The 24,699-nt window shown below is 44.0% G+C and overlaps 1 protein-coding gene across 1 annotated transcript; it reads left to right on the top strand.

The window, feature by feature from the left end:
• The first annotated feature begins 12,621 nt into the window (after window positions 1-12,621).
• Window positions 12,622-23,018, top strand: cdip1 (cell death-inducing p53 target 1). The gene is made up of 6 exons (XM_046331492.1): window positions 12,622-12,864; window positions 16,343-16,403; window positions 16,928-17,089; window positions 17,754-17,897; window positions 18,024-18,306; window positions 22,762-23,018. The coding sequence occupies exons 3-6, from the start codon at window positions 17,005-17,007 to the stop codon at window positions 22,871-22,873; spliced, it is 624 nt and encodes a 207-aa protein (XP_046187448.1). The 5' UTR covers window positions 12,622-12,864; window positions 16,343-16,403; window positions 16,928-17,004; the 3' UTR covers window positions 22,874-23,018.
• Window positions 23,019-24,699: the final 1,681 nt, after the last annotated feature.

Raw genomic sequence — 24,699 nt, 5'->3', positions numbered from 1 at the left:
CTCGCCTCCCTGCGGACCTGGCATCCTTTCGCTCCCTCCTCTCTACATTTTCCTCTTCTGTCTCTGCTGCTAAAGCCACTTTCTACCACTCTAAATTCCAAGCTTCTGCCTCTAACCCTAGGAAGCTCTTTGCCACCTTCTCCTCCCTCCCGAATCCTCCTCCCCCTCCCCCCCTCCTCCCTCTCTGCAGATGACTTCGTCAACCATTTTGAAAAGAAGGTCGACGACATCCGATCCTCGTTTGCTAAGTCAAACGACACCGCTGGTTCTGCTCACACTGCCCTACCCTGTGCTCTGACCTCTTTCTCCCCTCTCTCTCCAGATGAAATCTCGCGTCTTGTGACGGCCGGCCACCCAACAACCTGCCCGCTTGACCCTATCCCCTCCCCTCTTCTCCAGACCATTTCTGGAGACCTTCTCCCTTACCTCACCTCGCTCATCAACTCATCCCTGACCGCTGGCTACGTCCCTTCCGTCTTCAAGAGAGCGAGAGTTGCACCCCTTCTGAAAAAACCTACACTCGATCCCTCCGATGTCAACAACTACAGACCAGTATCCCTTCTTTCTTTTCTCTCCAAAACTCTTGAACGTGCCGTCCTTGGCCAGCTCTCCCGCTATCTCTCTCAGAATGCCCTTCTTGATCCAAATCAGTCAGGTTTCAAGACTAGTCATTCAACTGAGACTGCTCTTCTCTGTATCACGGAGGCGCTCCGCACCGCTAAAGCTAACTCTCTCTCCTCTGCTCTCATCCTTCTAGACCTATCGGCTGCCTTCGATACTGTGAACCATCAGATCCTCCTCTCCACCCTCTCCGAGTTGGGCATCTCCGGCGCGGCCCACGCTTGGATTGCGTCTTACCTGACAGGTCGCTCCTACCAGGTGGCGTGGCGAGAATCTGTCTCCTCACCACGCGCTCTCACCACTGGTGTCCCCCAGGGCTCTGTTCTAGGCCCTCTCCTATTCTCGCTATACACCAAGTCACTTGGCTCTGTCATAACCTCACATGGTCTCTCCTATCATTGCTATGCAGACGACACACAATTAATCTTCTCCTTTCCCCCTTCTGATGACCAGGTGGCGAATCGCATCTCTGCATGTCTGGCAGACATATCAGTGTGGATGACGGATCACCACCTCAAGCTGAACCTCGGCAAGACGGAGCAGCACTTCCTCCCGGGGAAGGACTGCCCGTTCCATGATCTCGCCATCACAGTTGACAACTCCATTGTGTCCTCCTCCCAGAGCGCTAAGAACCTTGGCGTGATCCTGGACAACACCCTGTCGTTCTCAACTAACATCAAGGCGGTGGCCCGTTCCTGTAGGTTCATGCTCTACAACATCCGCAGAGTACGACCCTGCCTCACACAGGAAGCGGCGCAGGTCCTAATCCAGGCACTTGTCATCTCCCGTCTGGATTACTGCAACTCGCTGTTGGCTGGGGTCCCTGCCTGTGCCATTAAACCCCTACAACTCATCCAGAACGCCGCAGCCCGTCTGGTGTTCAACCATCCCAAGTTCTCTCACGTCACCCCGCTCCTCCGCTCTCTCCACTGGCTTCCAGTTGAAGCTCGCATCCGCTACAAGACCATGGTGCTTGCCTACGGAGCTGTGAGGGGAACGGCACCTCAGTACCTCCAGGCTCTGATCAGGCCCTACACCCAAACAAGGGCACTGCGTTCATCCACCTCTGGCCTGCTCGCCTCCCTACCACTGAGGAAGTACAGTTCCCGCTCAGCCCAGTCAAAACTGTTCGCTGCTCTGGCCCCCCAATGGTGGAACAAACTCCCTCACGACGCCAGGACAGCGGAGTCAATCACCACCTTCCGGAGACACCTGAAACCCCACCTCTTTAAGGAATACCTAGGATAGGATAAGTAATCCTTCTCACCCCCCCCTTTAAGATTTAGATGCACTATTGTAAAGTGACTGTTCCACTGGATGTCATAAGGTGAATGCACCAATTTGTAAGTCGCTCTGGATAAGAGCGTCTGCTAAATGACTTAAATGTAATGTAAATGAGAAGAACTTCACTAGTGCCTTCACCACAGTCGTAGCCGTTATAGTACGGAGGGGAATAGCCTCTGGGTATCGAGTAGCACTGCACATTATTGTTAGTAGGAACTGGTTACCTGACCTGGTTTTCGGCAATTATCACTCTTTCAAACAGTTCCCCCACCACAGGAATCGGGCAGAGCGGCCCTCGAGGAACTGTTTGATTCACTTTCCCAGTGAGTTGACATATGTGACATGTTTTACAAAATTGGACCACGTCAGACTTCAAACATGGCCGGTTATAAGTCTTTGTGATCCCCAAATGTCCGGACCACGCCTGGTCATGGGCGAGTGACAGCACCTTCTGTCGGAACGGTGTAGGAACAACCACTTGACACACTTCACTCCAGTCATTAACGGTGTCATGAGCTTCCCATTTCCGCATCAAAACTCATGCTTCCATAAAGTAGGCATTCTCCTTAGTTTTAGCTTCCTCAATGGAAATTACCGAAGCAAAACACTTGCGAAGACTGGTGTTTCCCTTTTGACATTCAATCACCTTCTCGGGGGTGAATGACAAAATAATGTAATGTAATTGGGGCGTGTTTTCGCTTTCCCCTGCCTTAGTTTTTACGGGGGTAAAAACTGTCGGCATTGCAGAAGGCATACTCAGTGCATTGTCTTCTACCTCAACATTCTCAAAAATGGAACTAGCCAAATCCACCACATCTCTAAGCTTGAGAGATTGTGCTCTCGTTAACAAGCAGGAAAAACATGGGGAAATGTTTGAACCAATTTCTCATTTGTAGTTCTGATTTTTGGATTGTCTACTACCTCTAACACAGGGGTAACGTTCCCACCAGCAATATCGTTACCTAGTAGCAATGTGACTCCTTTTAAAGGCAGTCCTGATACGTCCTGATACCAAGTCTGACACTAAGTGGACCCAGTGTAATGGTACAGGTATGGTTTTTGTCTCTATACCCTGTAATATGACATGCGAGCCACAATACGTTTCAGGAGACCAGGGTAAAACATCAGTAACAATAACTGACTGCGCCGCCCCGGTGTCTCGTAAGACTTGGATAGGCTTTTGACCAGCTTATTCTCCAGTTAAGGAAACACAACAGGCAGAGATAAACGGAGCATAGACAGGATCCGGTTTCTCAAATGCTGAATCAATAACTCGATCCAATGGACGAGCCAAAGACTTGACTAAACCAAACTTTTTATTTTTGGGGACGGTGACTGGGACTGTTTCGGTTTATTTTTCAAAACTGGGCAGTCCGCAATCACGTGACCCTTTTGGTGACAGTAAAAACATTCACGGATTTCATGAAAAGGCTTACAGTTGTCAGAGGAAAAGCGACCTGAATGAGGAACTGATGACGTAATCATCCGGCCTTCAAAATGAGGCACACCAAAGACAGTCTTGTGTGTCAAAGCATACTCATCTGCCAACACTGCTGCCTGGGCCAATGCCGCCACTTTCTGTTCATTTAAATGGACTACAATTCTATCAGGGAGGTTGCTTTTAAAGTCCTTCAACAGCATCAATTCCCAAATATCAGCAAAGGTGTTAGCTTTGCTGGCTGAACACCAGCGACTAAACAGAGACTCTTTGTCCCTAGCAAACTCAACGAAAGTACGGTGAGATGGTTTCTTGTGGTTCCTGAAGCTCTGTCTATAAGCTTCAGGCACCAACTCAAACGCAGAGAAATAAGAATCAACGTCCGACTCTCGAAATGGAGGGACTAAAGCAATATTTTTTACTCACATCGAAGTGGGCTTGATGATGAGCAGCTTGTGGAGTTGCACTGGAGCCAGCGTCTAGTTGTCGGATCCTCACCTCCTTGTCGGCTTCTATTTTCCTAATTTCAAGTTCAAACTGCATCTGTCTCTCTTTATCTTTTTGCTCCATTTCTAACCGAGCCAGCCTCACCTTCAGCCTAGTGGTCCCGCCTGAACGACCTGAAGCAGAAGATAAAGGGTCAAATCGGGGCAATGTAAAGGGGGTACGAGCAACCCCTTCCTCCGACTTGGCATCGGAAGGTCTACCCGTCTCCTCTCCTGAAGCCTCCCTCTCATCATCTTTCGATGAGAGAATTCGTTTTCTCACTAATCCCTCCCTGACTAGCACCAAAAGCTCAGCTCAGGGCTTTCTCAGGGACAAATAATCAATAATGGTCAGCTACAGCGAAAAGGTCTACTTTACGAAACCTCACCAAACAATCAATAGAGTGTGCTTCAAAAAACTGAGGCAGCCATCTTGTACAATGCAGTCTACTGAACACACAAACACACAACCTACCATCACACCTCAATCATCAATCACAGAGAGCTCAGTGCCGTTCATTTTTCCCATAGGGGATTTTAAAATGCTTAAAATAAGGGCTGTGTATGACGTTTTAATAACCATGTAAATCTCTCTAGGACAAGGCAACTTTTATCAATATACTTGCCTGTATTTACCCCCCCAAAATTAAATTATAATTAGCTGCTAATGTGGCTATCATAAATAACTACAAATGCCATGATAATCCGGACAAGACTGATGAATCGAGGAAAAGGTAAGAATATCTAAATGTAGTAATGAAAAAAATCATACACATTTCTTTAAATTAACCTGTTCGCAAAGGTGCCAGCTAGAGGTGACATGCAGGAGCTTGCAGCGATTTGTAGTCTTGCACGATGTGATGCTAATTAGCATTTTCAAATCAGAGAGTAAATAGAGCTGAATATATTGCTAAACGTCACCTTATCCAAGAGAGATTTACAAACATCAAAATGTCTCACCAGGGTAAGCCTACACGGAACACAGCCCTTATGTCCTCCATTGTTCCAGTACCTAAGAAAGCGAAGGTAACTGAACTAAATGGCTATCGCCCCGACAGACTCACTTCTGTCATCATAAAGTGTTTTGAGAGGCTAGTTAAGGAACACATCACCTGCAATCGTCATCGCACTGCACACTGCTCAGCCTTCAACACCATAGTATCCTCCAAGCTCATCATTAAGCTTGGGGCCCTGGGTTTGAACCCCACTCTGTGCAGCTGGGTCCTGGACTTCCTAACTGGCCGCCCCCAGGTGGTGAAGGTAGGCAACAACACCTCCACTACGCTGATCCTCAACACAGGGGCCCCACAAAGGTACGTGCTCAGACCCCTCCTGTACTCTCTGTTTACACATGACTGCATGGCCACACACGCCTCCAACTCAATCATCACGTGTGCAGACTACACAACAATGGTAGACCTGATTACCAACCACGACAAGACAGCCTACAAGGAGGGGGTGAGGGCCCTGGTGGAGTGGTGCTAGGAAAATAACGTGTCCCTCAACGTCAACAAAATGAAGGAGCTGATTGTGGACCTCAGGAGACAGCAGAGGGAATACGCCCCCATCCACATCGACGGGGACACAGTGGAGAAGGTGAAAAGCTTTAAGTTCCTCAGCATACACATCACTGACAATATGAAATGGTCCACCCACACAGACAGTGGGGTGAAGAAGTCGCAACAGCGCCTCTTCAACCTCACAAGGATGAAGAAATTTGGCTTGGCCCTTAAGACCCTCACAAACCTTTACAGATGCACAATTGAGAGCATCCTGTCAAGCTGTATCACCTCCTGGTATGGCAACTGCATCATCCGCAACCATAGGGCTCTCCAGAGGGTGGTGCAGTCAGCCAAACACATCACCGGGAGCACACTGCCTGCCCTTCAGGACATCTACAGCACCCAGTGTCACAGGAAGGCAAAGAAGATCATCAAGGACGCCAGCCACCTGAGCCATGGCCTGTTCACCCCGCTATCATCCAGAAGGCTAGGTCAGTACAGGTGCATCAAATTAAATGGCCATCACTAGCTGGCCTCCACCCAGTACCCTGCCCTGAACTTAGTCACTGTCACTAGCCGGCTAACACCTGGTTACTCATCCCTGCACCTTAGAGGCTGCTGCCCAATGGACATAGACATGAAACACTGGTCACTTTAATTATGTTTACATACTGTTTAAACCATTTAATTTGTATATACTGTATTTGAGTGAAGTCCATCCTATTCAACTATTGCTGTACATGTAATATTCTATCCAAGTATTCTTCAGATATACAGTGCATTCGGAAAGTATTCAGACCTTTTGACTTTTTCCACATTTTGTTAAGTTACAGCCTTATTCTAAAATGGATTACATTTTTTCTTTTCCCTCATCAATCTACACACAAAATGCCCCATAATGACAAAGCAAAAACAGGTTTAAATTTATTTTGCAAATGTATACAAAAATACTGAAATATCTAATTTACATAAGTATTCAGACCCTTTACTCAGCACGTTATTGAATCACCTTTGGCAGAGATTACAGCTTCGAGTCTTTTGGGGTATGTTTGTCCCATTCTTCCCTGGAGATCGTCTCAAGCTCTGTCAAGTTGGATGGGGAGCGTCGCTGCACAGCCATTTTCAGGTCTCTCCAGAGATGTTGGATTAGGTTCAAGTACGGGCTCTGGCTGGGCCACTCAAGGACATTCAGAGTTGTCTTGGCTGTGTGCTTATGGTCATTGTCCTGTTGGAAGGTGAAACGTCACCTGAGGTCCTGAGTGCTCTGGAGCAGGTTTTCATTGAGGATCTCTCTGAACTAAGCTCCATTCATCTTTCCCTCGATCCTGACTAGTTTCCCAGTCCCTGCCGCTGAAAAACATCCCCACAGTATGAAGCTGCCACCACCATGCTTCCTCCAGAAGTGACACTTGGCATTCAGGCCTGATTGGTGGAGTGCTGCAGACATGGTTGTCCTTCTGGAAGGTTCTCCCATATCCACAGAGGAACTCTGGAGCTCTGTCAGAGTTACCATCGGGTTCTTGATCACCTCCCTGACCAAAGATGTTTTTATTGAACCTTTTTTTAAACTAGGCAAGTCAAATAAGAACATATTCTTATTTACAATTACAGCCTACATCGGCCAAACCCAGATGACGCTGGGCCAATTGTGTGCCGCCCTATGTGACTCCCGATCATGGCCGGATGTGATACAGCCTGGAATTGAACCAGGGTGTCTGTTGTGACGCCTCAAGCACTGAGATGCAGTTTCTTAGAAAGCTGCGCCACTTGGGAGCCTTCTCCCCCGATTGCTCAGTTTGGCCGGGCGGGCAGCTCTAGAAAGAATCTTGGTGGTTCCAAACTTCTTACATTTAAGAATGATGGAGGCCATTGTGTTCCTGGGGACTTTCAATGCTGCAGACATTTTTTGGGACCCTTCCCCAGATCTGTGCCTCGACACAATTGTGTCTCGAAGCTCTATGGACAATTCCTTCGCCCTTATGGCTTGGTTTTTGCTCTGACATGCACTGTCAACTGGGACCGTATATAGACATTTCCAAATCATGTTCAATCAATTGAATTTACCACAGGTGGACTCCAATCAAGTTGTAGAAACATCTCAAGGATGATCAATAGAAACAGGATGTACCTGAGCTCAAATTCGAGTCTCATAAAAATATTTTAAAATTTCTTTGTCATTATCGGGTATTGTGTGTAGATTGATTGATGAGGAAATATAACTATTTAATCCATTTTAGAATAAGGTTCTGAAAACTTTCCAAATGCACTGTGTGTGTACCTCCACTGTGGGGCTCTATAAACCAGGTAAGTTAGCTAGCTAGTTAACATGAGTCTACTAGGCTACATATTGAACTTCAATCACCAGTGGTACAATATATGAATTTATGGTTAGATCAGAATAGCCATTTTAATCATTGGCCTGTACAAAGAATTAGGTGAAAACCACAAGTCCAAATCCCCATCTCTATCCATGGCTTAGGAAAGGGAATATTTAGCAAGCTAGCTACTGCAGGTCATCAGCACAAACATACACATTTTCCTGACAATTGCAACGTTTTGCTCAGGATGTGATTTGACTGATGTGAAGTCAAATCCTAACTGGCCTCTCTTTTCCAGACCATTCAACAGTTAGATGTAGAACTCTGCAAGGAAAGAGTTCAGTTTATTCCTGAAAATATCATGACCAGTATCAACAGACTTCTGACATACCCGGCAATAAAACATAAGTTGTAAGTTCAGTTACTGGCCAGCAATGTGTGGAGGACTGGGGGAGTGTCTATGCGAGTGCAAAACCAAACACGAAAAGTAATCAGCAGATCAATCCACCAATAGAGTGCCTTTTGGGTAAACTATAGCAAGTCCCAATTTAAGTAACAGGGTTGATCATAACTGGGTTAACAATTTCATATTTAAAATCAGCCATAACTCCCCTTGTGGCAGACAGAGCAAATGGGAGCTTTTTGTCTAAGCATGTCTACCCTATTTTTCTATGGATAACAGGGTTGACAAGTTATACTCGAGTCGACGCACTCGGGTTTTCCAACACATAACACCAGAAAATGGCAAAGAAATATAGTACAACCAGCTCACCTGCTTTTTACACTATGATTCGACAATTAGATGCTCAATGTTTCTTTGGAGAAAAAGTATTTCAAAAGGAATGTTTTAACCACATTAAAACAAGAGTTCAGTTAAATACAAATATATAAATAAATAAATCAGACTTGAACTTAAAATGAGGGACAAACATAAGTTAATCATTAATCACATGAAATAAATAACAGCCTTCAGAAATATCTGTTGAGGCATCAAAATAACTAGGGCTTTACAATGATGGTGGACACTTTGGAAAATGTGGCGATTAAGTGGGTTAAAATCGTCCTAGAACTCAGTAAAACATGCCATGGGACATGTCAAAATGCAGATTTCTGGTACTTTAGCCAGTTATATATATATATAAATATATATATACACACATCTAATTTATTAAATGTTATATGTGGTTTATATTAAAGGGCATGTCATTTAATATCACGGGCTTTAATAATTGAATATTGGCGAACAATTTCTACTTCATTGTGGGGCTCCAGAGTGGCGCAGCAATCTAAGGCACTGCATCTCAGTACTAGAGGTGTCACTACAGACACCCTGGTTTGAATCCAGGTTGTATCACAACCAGCTGTGATTGGGAGTTCCATAGGGTGCACAGGCCCAGCGTGTAGGCTGTCATTGTAAATAAGAATTAGTTCTTAACTGACTTGCCTAGTAAAATAATAATATCGAAGTGATGCAAAAAAGGCACTCTATTCATGGAAAGACCCAGGCAGTCATTGGTATAACTCAAATACCTTTCCTCGTGTGTATTTAGTTTCAGGCTGATTGTGTTTGTATCATTGCCACAGTGCAGGGGCCTATGTCCAGTTTCAGTTTGTTTGTATGGGAGAAAAACCCAGGGATTAAATACATTCAAATCCGTAACACTCACCCCCCTTTTGACCTCCTTTTTCCGCAGCAACCAGTGATCCGGGTCAACAGCATCAAGGTAACAGTATAACTTTAGACCGCCCCCTCGCCCATACCCGGGCGCGAACCAGGTGCAAACTATCACTAAATGATGCAATGTGATATTGGAGTGAGAGTGGAGCAGAAAAGGCAGAAAACAACGGGGAAATTATGCATACATTCTTTATTAAACACAATTTTCCACCATGGTGGAACCTTGATCCTTAATTACTTTGTTGCTCACTAATTGGATGTCAAGGTAAAGTTATAGTGTAACAGACTAACTTTAAACCGTCCCCTCGCCCATACCCGGGCGCGAACCAGGGACCTTCTGCACACATCAACAACAGTCACCCGCGAAGCCTCGTTACCCATCGCTCCACAAAAGCCGCGGCCCTTGCAGAGCAAGGGGAACTACTACTTCAAGGTCTCAGAGCAAGTGACGTAACCGATTGAAACGCTATTTAGCGCGCACCGCTAACTAAGCTAGCCGTTTCACATCCGTTACACTCACCCCCCTTTTGACCTTCCTCCTCTTTTTTTTTCCGCATCTAGATCTAATCAAACTCATCCAGACATAATGAAGTGCATGACTGAAGCTTCTCTGGATGTCCATCAAGCCTAATTGTTCTGTACTCGGATTCTAAAGCTGTTATAATCATGCATGAGGCCTATAAATGCATGTTCTGTTTGATTAAACTGTAAAGTGCAAACTCATCACCTCATCCAGGTTGCCTTGGGCTAAATACGGATAACTTAGCCTAGCTCTTATAGAACTGTGCCATACATTCAGATGCCATGCATTTGTATATTCTTATTTTGTCCTACCCTTGAACGTCCCGTAATTTTCCCAGCCTAATCAGTGGTCACATCACATCACACTCACTCATTTTATTTTTGAGCAATTTAGGATGTTGCACAACGCATTCAGCCACCGGTGTCAGAAAATATTTGTGTTTTTTTCCAGCATTCTTGTCAATGTAGCTAGTTAAGGAGGAAAATGGTGCCTTTACAGCCTGAATGGAGGATGCTTCATGCAGAGTACCAGCCAGTCCACGGGGGACACGAGTATATTACGGGGAATGCACATCAAGCCTAGAAGATAGGTGATCTGTAAGCGTAGTGCAGAGGCTAACAGCTGAACAGCAGGCGCTATCCAAGAGTCCCCATCTAACCCATGCTCAGTAAATATCCTATGTTCAAAATGTTTATACATCAAATAGAATAACGTCAACATTATGTTACGGGCAATGTTGACATATCCATAATACATGTACTTTTAGGCCATTAGTCTACATATGAAAAGCTTAATTTCTCATCTTTGTTACGTTACTGAGTATCATCGGTGTCTACAAATGTGACACTTCTAAAAAGTGCAAGAATGTGTCTGAAACAGAAACAAATAATGCATCGTCATACCCAGAGCAGTAGGTTGCTGGGAAAATTGTGCTTAAAGACTAGAAAAAAAACTAAGGTCAAATAATGACGTCAGTTATCTTCAGGCCTGTCAGAGCTCTAGAAAGTTGGGGGGTGGGGGGGGCACCCAGTCTGCAGCATCAATCCTCACCCTACTGGACTCAGAAATCCAATGTCTACTGTTCACAGATAATCTGATACTTCTGTCCCCAACCAAGGAGTGCCTACTGCAGCACCTTGATCTTCTGCATAGATTGTCAGACTTTGGCCCTGACAGTGAACCTCAGTAAGACAAAAATAAGTGTTCCAGAAATGGTCTAGTTGCCAGGATAATAAATATAAATGATCTTGACACCATTGCCCTAGAGCAGTGGTTCCCAACCAGGGATACTAGGACCTGAGGGGGTACTTCAGGCAGAGCTAAATTCAGTTGGCGGTAAAATAAATGAAAAGGTTGGAAACCACTGCCCCAGAGCACACAAACTATAATTACCTCAGCCTAAACATCAACACCACAGGTAACTTCCACAAGGCTGTGAACGATCTAAGAGATAAGGCAAGGAGGGGCTTCTACTCCATCAAAAGGAACTTAAAACTCAACAGCCCAATTAGGATCAGGCAACAACAAAAATACTTCAATCAGTTATAGAACCAATTGCACTCTATGGTTGTGAGGTCTGAACTCACCAACCAAAAATTCACAAAATGAAAAAGACCAAAATGAGAATCTGCAAAAATATAGCTGGTGTACAACACAAAACCACAAACAATGCATGTAGAGCAGAATTAGGGCTATACCTGCTATTTATCAAAATCCAAAAAGGAGCTGTTAAATTCTACAACCACCTAAACGGAAGCGATACCCTCACATTCCACCACAAAGCCCTCATCTACATAGAGAGATGAACCTACTATCACGTTTCAGGTAAGATCTAGATGCAGACAATGTCAAAGTAACAACAGTTTATAATCACAGGAGCAGGCAAAAGGCTAGTCAAGGGCAGGCAGAGGTCAGTAATCCAGGAAGGTGGGGCAAAGGTACAGGATGGCAGGCAGAATGGTCAACACTAGGAAAGAGGAACAATCGAGAGACAGGAGCAGAGGGGAAAACCACTGGTAGGCTTGACAAAACTAAAACCAACTGGAAACAGAGAACACAGGTATAAATACACAGGGGATCATGGGGAAGATGGGTGACATCTGGAGGGTGGTGGAGACAATCACAAAGACAGGTGAAACACCGACAGAAGAGTCCCCTCAGCCAGCTGGTTCTGTTCACAAACAGACCCCCCAGGACAGCAAAACAATTCGACCCAAACAAATTATGAGAAAGCAAAAAGATAACTGTTTGACACACTGGAAAGAATCAACCAAAAAGATGGAGCAAATTGGAACGCTATCTGGCCCTAAACAGAGAGTACACAGTGGCAGAATACCTTATCACGGTGACTGATCCAAAATTGACTATGTACGTTACAGACTCAGCGAGCATGGCCTTGCTACTGATAGAGGCTGCCATAGTCAGACTTGGATCTTGAGAGAAGACAGGCTGTGTGCCCACAAAAAAATTGGTGGAAACTGAGCTGCACTTCCTAACCTCCTTCCAAATGTATGACCACATTAGATACATATTTCACACAGAACCACAAAGAATTTGAAAACAAATCAGGCATTGATAAACTCATATCTGTTAGGCGAAATACAGCATTGTGCAATCAAAGCAGTGAGATTTGTTGCCGTTGCCATGTGAAAAGGGCAACCAGTGGAGCACAATCAACATTGTAAATACTATTTCACTTGCTTTGGCAATGCAAACACGTTTCCCATGCCAATAAAGCCCATTTGAATTGAACTGATTTCTTTCCGAGTTCTGAACGCTGCATCTTTCTAGAGTTCCGACTTTCCGACCTGAAGCTCGCCGACGTCGTGATTTGACCTCGTTTTTTTCGCCGAGTTCCCAGTTGTCTTGAAAGCACCACAAGAGGCGGATGTTGAGTAGATGAATGATAAACAGACGAGCTCACGGTTGCCATCATTTGACTTCCCTGCAAACAGGCTTGTGATATAGCTGTCGTCATCACCTAATTCCAATTGTGTGGAAGAGACAACACATCAGGTAAATTCCGTGTAGAGATAACTAGGAAACAATATTTGAGAGGCAATCAGCTAGCTAACGTAACGTAGCTAGCTAACGTTAATCTCCGTTTAGTTTTAAACTGATGTTACTCAATGTGAGTTAGCTAACGTTACATGTAACTTGACTGTTCTTTTGAAATGTGTTCCATTTTCACTGATGAAAATAATAGCTAGCTAGATACCTAACTAGCTAGTTGAACAAGCTACAGTAGCAACTATACTAACTAGGCAGACAGTTGTATAACGCTAGCTAGCTGATGTAAACGTCCAGTCAAATCGAGGCTTCTCTCACGTCAACAAGTTCTAAATGCAGTAACGACGAGCTAGCTAGCTAAGATAGCAATGTATGTTTGATATAAAACTGTGTCGATGTCTAGATGGCTAGCTACATTACGTAAAGAGTGTTTGTCTGGTGGGTTGAGCGGATCATCTATGTAAATAAAGTTACTGTAGCAAGAGGATTCAGGAAAATGATGGATGAAGCTTTCTAGAAAGTTGCCTCTCACTAGAGAGCCCTATGCTGGTGTTGTTGTATGTCACCCCCCCCTGATTCAGTTCCACATGACAAAATAGTGTAGTTGATCTTTATTTTTAGGTCAATTATTGAAAATGATGATGGCTCATTCATATTCTACTTAAACATAAATTGGCGATGGCACTTTTTTTGTAGCATCCATCATTGATCCTCAATGACTTTGTTGGAATTCAGTGTAATGTTATAACAAATGAAGGCCCGTTTCAACTGTTTGTGATCAAATCAAACTCATCCAGACATAATGAAGTGCATGACTGAAGCGTCTCTGGAGGTCCCTTAAACCCAAGTGTTCTGTACTCTGATTCTGAATTTCTGATGCTGTTGTAATGTATGACGCTTAAATGCTTACTTTCCAGTTTAATCAAACAAAGCAAGTGCAAATTCATGGCCTTATCTAGGTTGCCTTGGGCACAATATGGGTATTAACTTAGCCTAGCTCTCATAGAGTTGTGGCCTACATTCAGATGCCATGCATGCATTTGTACATTTTTATTTCTATCATACCCTGGACATGCCTGTCATTTCCCCAGCTTAATCAGTCTTCACATCACACTCACTAACTGGTTGGATAGCTCTCCTCCTCCTCCGCCTCCTCCTCTGCCTTAGATTACCCAGTCATTTGACAGGCTTATTTTTATTGTGCTATCTGGCATTCTGACTGTTTGTTTTGGAGCAGGCAGGCCAGCCTCTTAATCTGTTTATGTTCAAATTCGAGACGCCCTGACATGCATGGTGATCTCTCACAGGCATGGTCAGCTGACCTGGGAAAGTGAAGCCTAGTAGGCCGAAGTATGGATGGCAGGTTTGGACAGCTGGTGGCATAGCAGTGTCCTGCTCCCAAGGCTAGGCTGTGTTTGTTTTCAGACACGTGTAGTAGTCAGGTGAGGTTTATGTTGTTGTAGAGTCTGTTAGGGAAAGTGTTAGGCTAATCTGTAGCCAAGTTAATTGCGCTGCATTGCTGAGATGACATATGAGTCTGTAATACCAACATGTTTTAAGCAGACCACCATTGTCCGTTGTGCCCAAGAACACTAAGGTAACCTGCCTAAATGACTACCGACCTGTAGCACTCAAATCTGTAACCATGAAATGCTTTGAAAGGCTGGTCATGGCTCACATCAACACCATTATCCCAGAAACCCTAGACCCACTCCAATTTGCATACCGCCCCAACAGATCCACAGATGATGCAATCTCTATTGCACTCCATACTGCCCTTTCACACCTGAACAAAAGGAACAACTATGTGAGAATGCTATTCATTGACTACAGTTCAGCTTTTAACACCGTAGTGCCCTCAAAGCTCATCACTAAGCTAAGGACCCTGGGACTAAACACTTCCCTCTGCATCTGGATCCTGGACTTCCTGATGGACCGCCCCCAGGTGGTAAGGGTAGGTAACAATACATCCGCTACGCTGATCCTCAACACGGGGGCCCCTCAGGGGTGCATGCTCAGTCCCCTCCTGTACTCCCTGTTCACTCATGACTGCACGGCCAGGCCCTACTCCAACACCATCATTTAAGTTTGCTGATGACACAACAGTGGTAGGCCTGATCACCAACAACAATGTGACAGCTTATAGGGAGGAGGTCAGAGACCTGGCTGTGTGGTGCAAGGGAAACAACCTCTTCCTCAACATGATCAAGACAAAGGAGATGATTGTGGACTACAGGAAAAGGAGGACCAAGCACACCCCTATTGTCATCAATGGGGCTGTAGTGGAGCAGATTGAGAGCTTTAAGTTCCTTGGGGTCCACATCGCCAACAAACTAACACGGTCCAAGCACACCAAGACAGTCGTGAAGGGGGCACAACAAAACATATTCCCCCTCGGGAGAATGAAAAGATTTGGCATGGGTCCTCAGATCCTCACAAAGGTTTTACAGATGCACCATCGAGAACATCCTGACGGGTTGCATCACTGCCTGGTATGGCAACTGCTTGGCCTCCAACTGCAAGGCACTACAGAGGGTAGTGCGTACAGCCCAGTACATCACCAGGGCCAAACTTCCTGCCATCCAGGACCTATATACCAGGCGGTGTCAGAAGAAGGCCATAAAAATTGTCAAAGACTCCAGCCACCCTAGTCATAGACTGTTCTCTCTTCTACCGCATGGCAAGCGATACCGGAGAGCCAAGTCTAGGTCCAAGAGGCTTCTAAATAGCGTCTACCCCCAAGCCATAAAACTCCTGTACAGTTAATCAAATGGCTACCCAGACTATTTGCATTGCCACCGCACATTGACTCTGGTACCCCCCTGTATATAGCCCCGCTATTGTTATTTACTGCGGCTCTTAAATTATGTTATTCTATCTCTTTTTCTGCGTGTGTATTTTCTTTAAATTGCATTGTTGGTTAAGGTCTTGTAAGTAAGCATTTCACGGTAAGGTCTACTACACCTGTTGTATTCGGTGCATGTGACAAATAACATTTGATATCTAGTTCTTAACTGTTCCAATAATGTCCGCTCCTCCTGTGTCGTTTGGCCAGTCAATCTCCTTTATGCTGAAGTGAATTGTAGGACTATAGAGCTAAATTTCTGGTTGACATAGGCTAAGTTAGTTACACCAGACGGCTTTGCTGCTCCATTTTTGTGGCAATGTGCTTGTTTTATTTAAAGGCTACTGCGATTGTCTTGGGTAAGCGCTTGTGTTGTCAGGTGAATGAATTGAAGTCATAGGAATGCCATGATTCAGTCGACTGTGATTAATGGGCAGGCATGTGTTAGTATCTTGGAGACTAAATGTTACTGCACCAATATTTGAGAGAAGCAAGTTGTCTATAATTAACCTAGCACTTGTTAATGGCTGCATACTGTTAGTGTTTTTTCATTTGCCTGAGAAAGTAGCAATTGCAATTTACAAATAGGACCACATGCAATAAACCTGTTGTATTTTTTCTCTCCTTTTTTTCTTATAGGCTGTTGGACCAGACGGAAGAGCAGGCTCTGTAGGTGGAAACTCCCCACTGTCATCAGCAGGTAATCATGACTAATGTCCCTTCTCTTCACTCTGCTGCCATGGGTTCTGTTTTTCTGTAAATATTGGTGGCTTTAGGTCAATTCTGTTTTAATGTCAGACTGCCAACTCATTGCTAAACTCCCTAATGTTTGCTGTCGTGAGTGTGTTAGGATAATAAACAATACTAATGTTTATCATCTAACACACATTTAGGTAAAGGGTGGATTGAAAGCAATTGCCATTGTTTTTGACTTAAATCCCTGCAAATGTGATATTCTAGAGGCCTCAGAGGCAGTAGCCTAGCCCTAGCTTAAACCCAGTGTTATCCAGCTATACTGTTGAATGTTGTCTGCATCCATCATATTTATCATACCAATTCACTTGATTGAAAAGATCTAGGGTCTTCCTAGACGAGTCAATACTGAGACAAAATTACAAATAAATACATTTACTTGCGAGGCAGCTGCTGTATCATGTTGTAGTGTGTGGGTGTTGAACTGACTGTCAGTGAACTGATAGGCCTATGTGTGTGTTCTTCTCACAGACTGGCTGAGTGAGTTCAAGGCCAGTGGTGAGTGGAGCTTCTACCCCAGGCCCCCCCCATCCAAAGGTCCAGTCAGCATGTCCAGCGACCCCCCTCCTCCCTACCCCGGAGGTCCCAGCGCCCCTCTTATCAAGGAGAAGAATGGACAGCCAGCCATTCCGGGTACAATTATTCTAGAACTGTCTCTCTCTCTTGTGTATGATGTGGAGGAAAAAACATTTAGTTTGGAACAAGACTACAAAAAGAGACACATTTTAAGAGACTATTTTACAAATGGACAGAAGTCCCGGGTAGGAACCACGCACAGGCATACCTGTGAACTTCAAAATACCATCTGGTTTCTTCGACTGGGCTGCTGATTTAGTATTTGCACTGTAGCTGACTAGCTGTAGGGAAACTGGTATGAATTTGCATAATTGCCTCTAAATGCCTCCCATATCAGCTCTTGTGTGGCTGGTTAGAGAAAGGCCTAGAGAAACATCACCAGGGAAACCTTGAAAGTAGGCCCTGTCTGTGAACAAATCATTCTTTGTCTGGGCTCCCCCTCCACCCCAGGTTTCCTTACAACAAAATACTGTTTCGACCAGCCAAGGGAATGTGATCAACAAAGTGTATTTGTTACAAACTACGTAACAAATCCTTGAGAATTGTAAAGCTATGAAAAATAACTATTCTGGCCTGAGTAACAGATGATTATGCATGTTCTCAATAATGGGCCAATGCCTTACTTGATTTAAGCCCAACATAAGTAATGTTTCTTCAATCAATCATTGCTGTGAAAGCTCACTAATAAATCCTTCTTGTTTGTCTGTGTTTTCTCTCCCAGGCTCGGCGGTCCCTGTATCGACGGGTCCTCCTCAGGGACACCCCCTGCCTCCAGACTATGGCCCTCCACCCTACGAGGCCACGCTACAGCCAGGCTTCTTGCCTCCACACGTCCCAGGAGATGGGGCCATGCCCATACCACATGGTAGGCATGCACTGGTCTACAGAGGGAATTAAATAAGATGGGCGACTCTAAATGCATACCCGTGTTTGGCATAGCACCTGTATACAGAACATAAACAGTACATACCGCCTTGTTTCTACCCTACAGGTGGCTTCTACCCTCCGCCAGGTCACTTTGGCCCAGGGCAGTTTGGCCCGGGGCAGTTTGGCCCGGGGCCCATTCAATTTGGGCCTGTGGCAGGTCAGACGGCTCACACGGTGCTGGTACCCCCTGGGACAGCTACCACAGTGACCGTGCTACAGGGGGAGATATTCCAGACAGCACCCGTACAGACTGTGTGTCACCACTGCCAGCAGCCCATCATCACCCGCATCAACCACAGCGTGGGCCTCATGAACGCTGTCTTCTGCCTCTTCTGCTTCTTTGTTGGGTAAGATGAAGAATTAGTGTACTACATTGTGTAGAGGTTATGTAACGGATAACCAACAAGTGGCTATACGTTCTATGGAAAATAATAAACGACGTGGAAGGTGTGTTCCACCACATTATTTTCCAGAGAGCGCATAAAGTCCAGAGTTGATCATCTCTTTCACACCATGGCTATAATTGAACACATTTGCAGGTAGAAATGTGTTCAACATCCACTGAAGTAGCTAACAAGTTTACTAGATACAGTGCCTTCAGAAAGTATTCATACCCCTTGACTTATTCAATATTTTGTTGTTACAGCCTGAATTAAAAATGTATTAAATGTGTTGTTTTTTATTCTCACCCATTTGGCTGCTGGAAGTGGTGTTGGAGGGCCAGTAGGAGGCACTCTTTCCTCTGGTCTAAACAATATCCCAATGCCCCAGGGCAGTGATCGGGGACACTGCCCTGTGTTGGATGCCGTCTTTCAGATGGGACGTTAAACGGGTGTCCTGACTCTCTGAGGTCATTAAAGATCCCATGGCACTTATCGTAAGAGTAGGGGTGTTAACCCCGGTGTCCTGGCTAAATTCCCAATCTGGCCCTCAAACCATCACAGTCACGGTTTACAATTGGCTCATTCATCCCCCTCCTCTCCCCTGTAACTATTCCCCAGGTCGTTGCTGCAAATGAGAGTGTGTTCTCAGTCAACTTACCTGGTAAAATAACGGATAAATCAAATATAAAAAATCTACACATAATACCCCATAATGACAGTGAAAACATGTTTTTAGAAATGCTAGCAAAAATAATAAAAAATGAAACACAGAAATATTGAATTTACATGAGTAATCACACCACCGAGTCAATACCTTGTAGAAGCAGCGATTACAGCTGAGTCTTTCTGGGTAAGTCTCGAAGAGCTTTACACACCTGGATTGTGCAACATTTGCCCATTTTTATTATTTTCTAAATTCTTCAAACTCAAATTGGTTGTTGATCTTTGCGAGACCACCATTTTTGTCTCCCACTGTCTGGTGGAAAGCAGACTGAACCAGGTTTTCCTCTAGGATTTTGCCTATGCTTAGCTCCATTCTGTTTATTTTTATCCTGAAACTCCCCAGTCCTTAAAATGACTACAAGAATACCCATAACATGATGGACCACCACTATGCTTGAAAATATGGAGAGTGGTACACAGTAACTTTTTTTTCTTCAACACAAATTGTTAATTGTTTTGCCACATTTTTGCAGTATTACTTTAGTGCCTTGTTGCAAACAGTATGCATGTTTTGGAATATTTTTTTATTCTGTACAGGCTTCCTCTTTTTCACTGTGTCAATTAGGTCAGTATTGTGGAGTAACTACAATGTTGTTGCTCCATCATCATAGCCATTAAACTCTAACTGTTTTAATGTCACCATTTGCTTCATGGTGAAATCCCTGAGCGGTTTCCTTCCTCTTCGGCAATTGAGTTAGGAAGGACGCCTATATCTTTATAGTGACTGGGTGTGTTGATGCACCATCCAAAGTGTAATTAATAACTTCACCATGCTCAAAGGAATATTTAATGTCTGCTTTTTTTTGGACCCATCTACCAATAGGTGCCCTTCTTTGAGAGGCATTGGAAAACCTCCCTGGTCTTTGTGTTCGACTGAGGGACCATACAATTATCTGTATGTGTGGGAAGTGGTGATTTTAGCATGTAAATCTTTTTTGAGGGGGGGGGATGCAAGCCAGCAAAGCCACAACACTAAACAATAAATTAATTGCACTATAACGGTGACAAATGGTGTCCACAAACTGTTAGGGCCTAAATAAAGCTATCCTAACAGCAGAGTCCCAACAGCAGTCCCAACACCTTAACACTGCTACACCTGGCTACCAGCGGAGCCTTATCTGGCAGTGAAACGGCTCATTCAGCCTCATTTACTGCCTTTAAAAAAACACAGCTGTTTTGGCTGACTTGCTTAAACAAATGTGGTTTCTACTGACAATTGAGATATACGAACTGTGGCATAAGGGGACGATAAGTGGATAAGAGACAATCTGTAATTTCGATTTAAGACATTAGTCAGCGCGCTAGGACAGATGTAGTCAATATAACTATTTGTTCAGTACTTTTGAAATGTACAGAGGCAGAATTCAGAACATAGGCCGTTCTCTCTGTACACCAAGTCAGAACCGTAGGATAAATAAAGGGCACATAAGCAGACAATGAAAGGTCTTACAATATTCAATGATTACATTTCTCAAAAACATGTTATAGTCTACATGTGCACCACAAGGTCAGAGCAGTAGGTGAAATAGGGTGAGGCACATGGGCTACTACAAAAAGCTTACTACACAACATACATTTAGTATTACTTTCTTAGCTACCGTATACATATCTCCCTGGCATATTACATAATTTATGCAGCAGCATACAAGACATTTGTGGACTCACCTTGTTGTGCTGTGCTCACTTGAACAGGAAGGTGGCGCAGCGGTCCTTTGTGGGCAAATTTTGTCATCAAAGTCTGGCATTCTCTGGATTTATGTTGCTTCAAGACAACTGTGAATTTGGGAAAAAAACTAGGTCGAATCATGACTACATCAGTGATCTTCAGGTCGTAGCTCTAGAAAGAGGCCAGAGTTCCGAGTTGGATGACCGTTTAAAACTTATTTCCACAGCTGGAGCTCATTTCCCCCCCCCCCCCCCCCCCCCAGAGTTCCTAGTTGTCTTGAACTCACTGAAGTCAGATTTCCAAGTTAAGTTGTTTTGAGTGTGGCAGAAATCATGTTGGATTGACAGCATGGCCAATGTTGAATATTTATCATTTTAAGCTTGGAAAAGAGACCCTTAACCCAGACTTGGACCACACAGCCATTCCACTGAATAGCAGGCTAGTGATTGCGTTGCAATACTGGCAGTTATAGACTGATTCCTTCCAAACCACTCATTGTTGAATTTTCGATTTCCAACTTGTTGTGTAATGTTTATGCCAATTGGCCGATGAGCACCGATACGTTTGATCTATTATTTCTCTTCATATGACAAGGATTTGCAAGTAGATCGTCAACTTGATTGAGGATGATTACGAGTGAAGATTTTGGAAAGTGTGATGCTGACTTGATCAGTCCAATCAAAGCTACTGTAGATATAATGCGATTTGATGTCATTTTATCTGTGGCCAATGACCTTGAGCCTTCTTGGATGGGCATTTCTGATCTATGGCAGCACCCAAGAGGCTTACATTTTCGAGCCCTACCCTTAGATTTGGCAGTGACGTGGTGTCCCCATGAGTGAGAGAATGAGCCAATCACGGTGCAACTAGGGAACATTACCATTACGAGTCACCACTGTGTGTGGGGGGTACAAAAGATGAGGTAGTCATTCAACAATCATGTTAAACAGTTGCACACAGTGAGTCCATGCAACTTTATATGTGACTTGTTAAGAGACATTTTACTCTTGAACTTATTTAGTCTTGCCATGACAAAGGGTTTGAGTATTTATTGACTCAACTTTTCATTTTTTAAATTAAAACCTCTACGGGATCGGTGTCCCTAAACCGGGACGGTTGTTGCTAATGTGACTAGGATGACGTAAGTAACAGCCAACTTTCCAGGACATCGACATGTCTTATATGGGCAGAAAGCTTAAATTCTTGTTAAGCTAACTGCATTGCCCAATTTACAGTAGCTATTACAGTTCAAAAAATACCATGCGAGTGCATGGAGAGTGCACAACAACAACGCTTTTATCACAGCAACAAAGTATTTCCTTTCAAATGGTACCAATAATATGTATATCCTTGCTTCAGGTTCTGCGCTGCAGGCAATTAGATTTGGGTATGTCATTTTATGTGAAACTTTGGAGGAAAAAAAAGGGTACGATCTGTTCATTTTGTCAAATAAAAAAGCATCATTCCACTTTGACATTATGGGGTATTGTGTGTAGGCCAGTGATGACAAAATCTCAATTGAATCCAATTTAAGTTCAGGCTGTAAAATAACAAAATCTGGAAAAAGTTAAGGGGTGTGAATGCTTTCTGAAGACACTGTAATGAGAGTAGTTTCCTCTGTAACCAAACAGACTTGCTAGTATAGCTAACCAAACCATCAGTTCTGCTTGCTATTATGAAAATCGAATGCAACAATGCCAATAATGTTTTCAATTTAAACATTTGCTTTCAAAAGCAGCTCAAGCATAGAACATATAAGAATGAAGTAGCCATTGAATTCTACCATGCCTCATAAGGAAATAATGCACGCTCTAGAATGACCTTCAAGCCAGTCAGAAACGAGTATTCAACAATGCCATGGTATAAACACAGAATAATATACTACGGCAGGAAATATTTGATTTCCGGCCAAACACCACAGAATGAAATGAAGGAGAGCAGCGGGATGTTAGCTATAATAAGACTATTGATTTATGGTCTGTATTCTCAGGTGGTTTGTTTTCGTAATTTCTTTTCTCTCTCTACCACAGGTGTGATCTGGGTTGCTGCTTGATTCCCTGTCTGATCGATGATCTCAAGGATGTGATACACACCTGCCCCTACTGCAAGGGCTACATCTACACATACAAGCGTATCTGCTAACCACCAACAGACAGACACGTGTACAGTGGGGCAAAAAAGTATTTAGTCAGCCACCAATTGTGCAAGTTCTCCCACTTAAACAGATGAGGGGCCTGTAATTCATCATAGGTACACTTCAACTATGACAGACGAAATGAGAAAAAAATCACACTATAGGATTTTTAAAATGAATTTATTTGCAAATTATGGTGGAAAATAAGTATTTGGTCACCTACAAACAAGCAAGATTTCTGGCTCTCACAGACCTGTAACTTCTTCTTTAAGTGGCTCCTCTGTCCTCCACTTGTTACCTGTATTAATGGCACCAGTTTGAACTTGTTATCAGTATAAAAGACACCTGTCCACAACAGTCACACTCCAAACTCCACTATGGACCAAAGGACACCAGAAACAAAATTGTAGACCTGCACCAGGCTGGGAAGACTGAATCTGCAACAGGTAAGCAGCTTGGTCTGAAGAAATCAACTGTGGGAGCAATTATTAGGAAATGGAAGACATACAAGACCACTGGTAATCTCCCTTGATCTGGGGCTCCATGCAAGATCTCACCCCATGGGGTCAAAATGATCACAAGAACGGTGAGCAAAAATCCCAGAACTACACGGGGGGACCTAGTGAATGACCTGCAGAGAGCTGGGACCAAAGTAACAAAGCCTACCATCAGTAACACATTACGCCGCCAGGGACTCAAATCCTGCAGTGCCAGACGTGTCCAGGCCCGTCTGAAGTTTGCTATAGAGCATTTGGATGATCCAGAAGAAGATTGGGAGAATGTCAGATGAAACCAAAATATAACTTTTTGGTAAAAACTCAACTTGTTGTGTTTGGAGGACAAAGAATGCTGAGTTGCATCCAAAGAACACCATACCTACTGTGAAGCATGGGGGTGGAAACATCATGCTTTGGGGCTGTTTTTCTGCGAAGGGACCAGGATGACTGATCCATGTAAAGGAAATAATGAATGGGGTCATGTATCGTGAGATTTTGAGTGAAAACCTCCTTCCATCAGCAAGGGCATTGAAGATTAAACGTGGCTGGGTCTTTCAGCATGACAATGATCCCAAACACACCGCCCGGGCAACGAAGGAGTGGCTTCGTAAGAATCATTTCAAGGTCCTGGAGTGGCTTAGCCAGTCTCCAGATCTCAACCCCATAGAAAATCTTTGAAAATCTGTGTTGCCAGCAACAGCCCCAAAACATCACTGCTCTAGAGGAGATCTGCATGGAGGAATGGGCCAAAATACCAGCAACAGTGTGTGAAAACCTTGTGAAGACTTACAGAAAACGTTTGACATTACATTTACATTACATTTGACCTCTGTCATTGCCAACAAAGGGTATATAACAAAGTATTGAGAAACTTTTGTTATTGACCAAATACTTATTTTCCACCATTTCCAAATGAAATTCTGGATTTTTTTCCTTCTCATTTTGTCTGTCATAGTTGAAGTGTACCTATGATGAAAATTACAGGCCTCATCTTTTTAAGTAGGAGAACTTGCACAAAAACTTGCATAATTGACTAAATACTTTTTTCCCCTCACCGTATCAACTCAACTCTTATGCACACATTAACTCACAGCTCCTCATGGATGTTCTTTCTCCAATATTTGCTCAGTGTGTCGTGCTTCATTTAGCCCTCCTAACTTTACCCTCACTTTCTAAAGCACTTACTTGTTCACACTCACTATATTTACTGTATATCATAGGAGGCTGGTGGAAGGAGCTGTAAGAGGACAGGCTCATTAATGGCTGGAATGGAATCCATGGAACGGAGTCCAACGCGTTGTCCATGTGTTTGATTTTGTTTGGTACTATTCCATTCC

Source organism: Oncorhynchus gorbuscha, linkage group LG26 (genome assembly GCF_021184085.1).
Source record: "Oncorhynchus gorbuscha isolate QuinsamMale2020 ecotype Even-year linkage group LG26, OgorEven_v1.0, whole genome shotgun sequence".
In the NCBI taxonomy this organism is placed as follows: domain Eukaryota; kingdom Metazoa; phylum Chordata; class Actinopteri; order Salmoniformes; family Salmonidae; genus Oncorhynchus; species Oncorhynchus gorbuscha.
The sequence above is the reverse complement of the archived record's forward strand: the minus strand, read 5'-3'. Positions and strand labels throughout refer to the sequence as shown.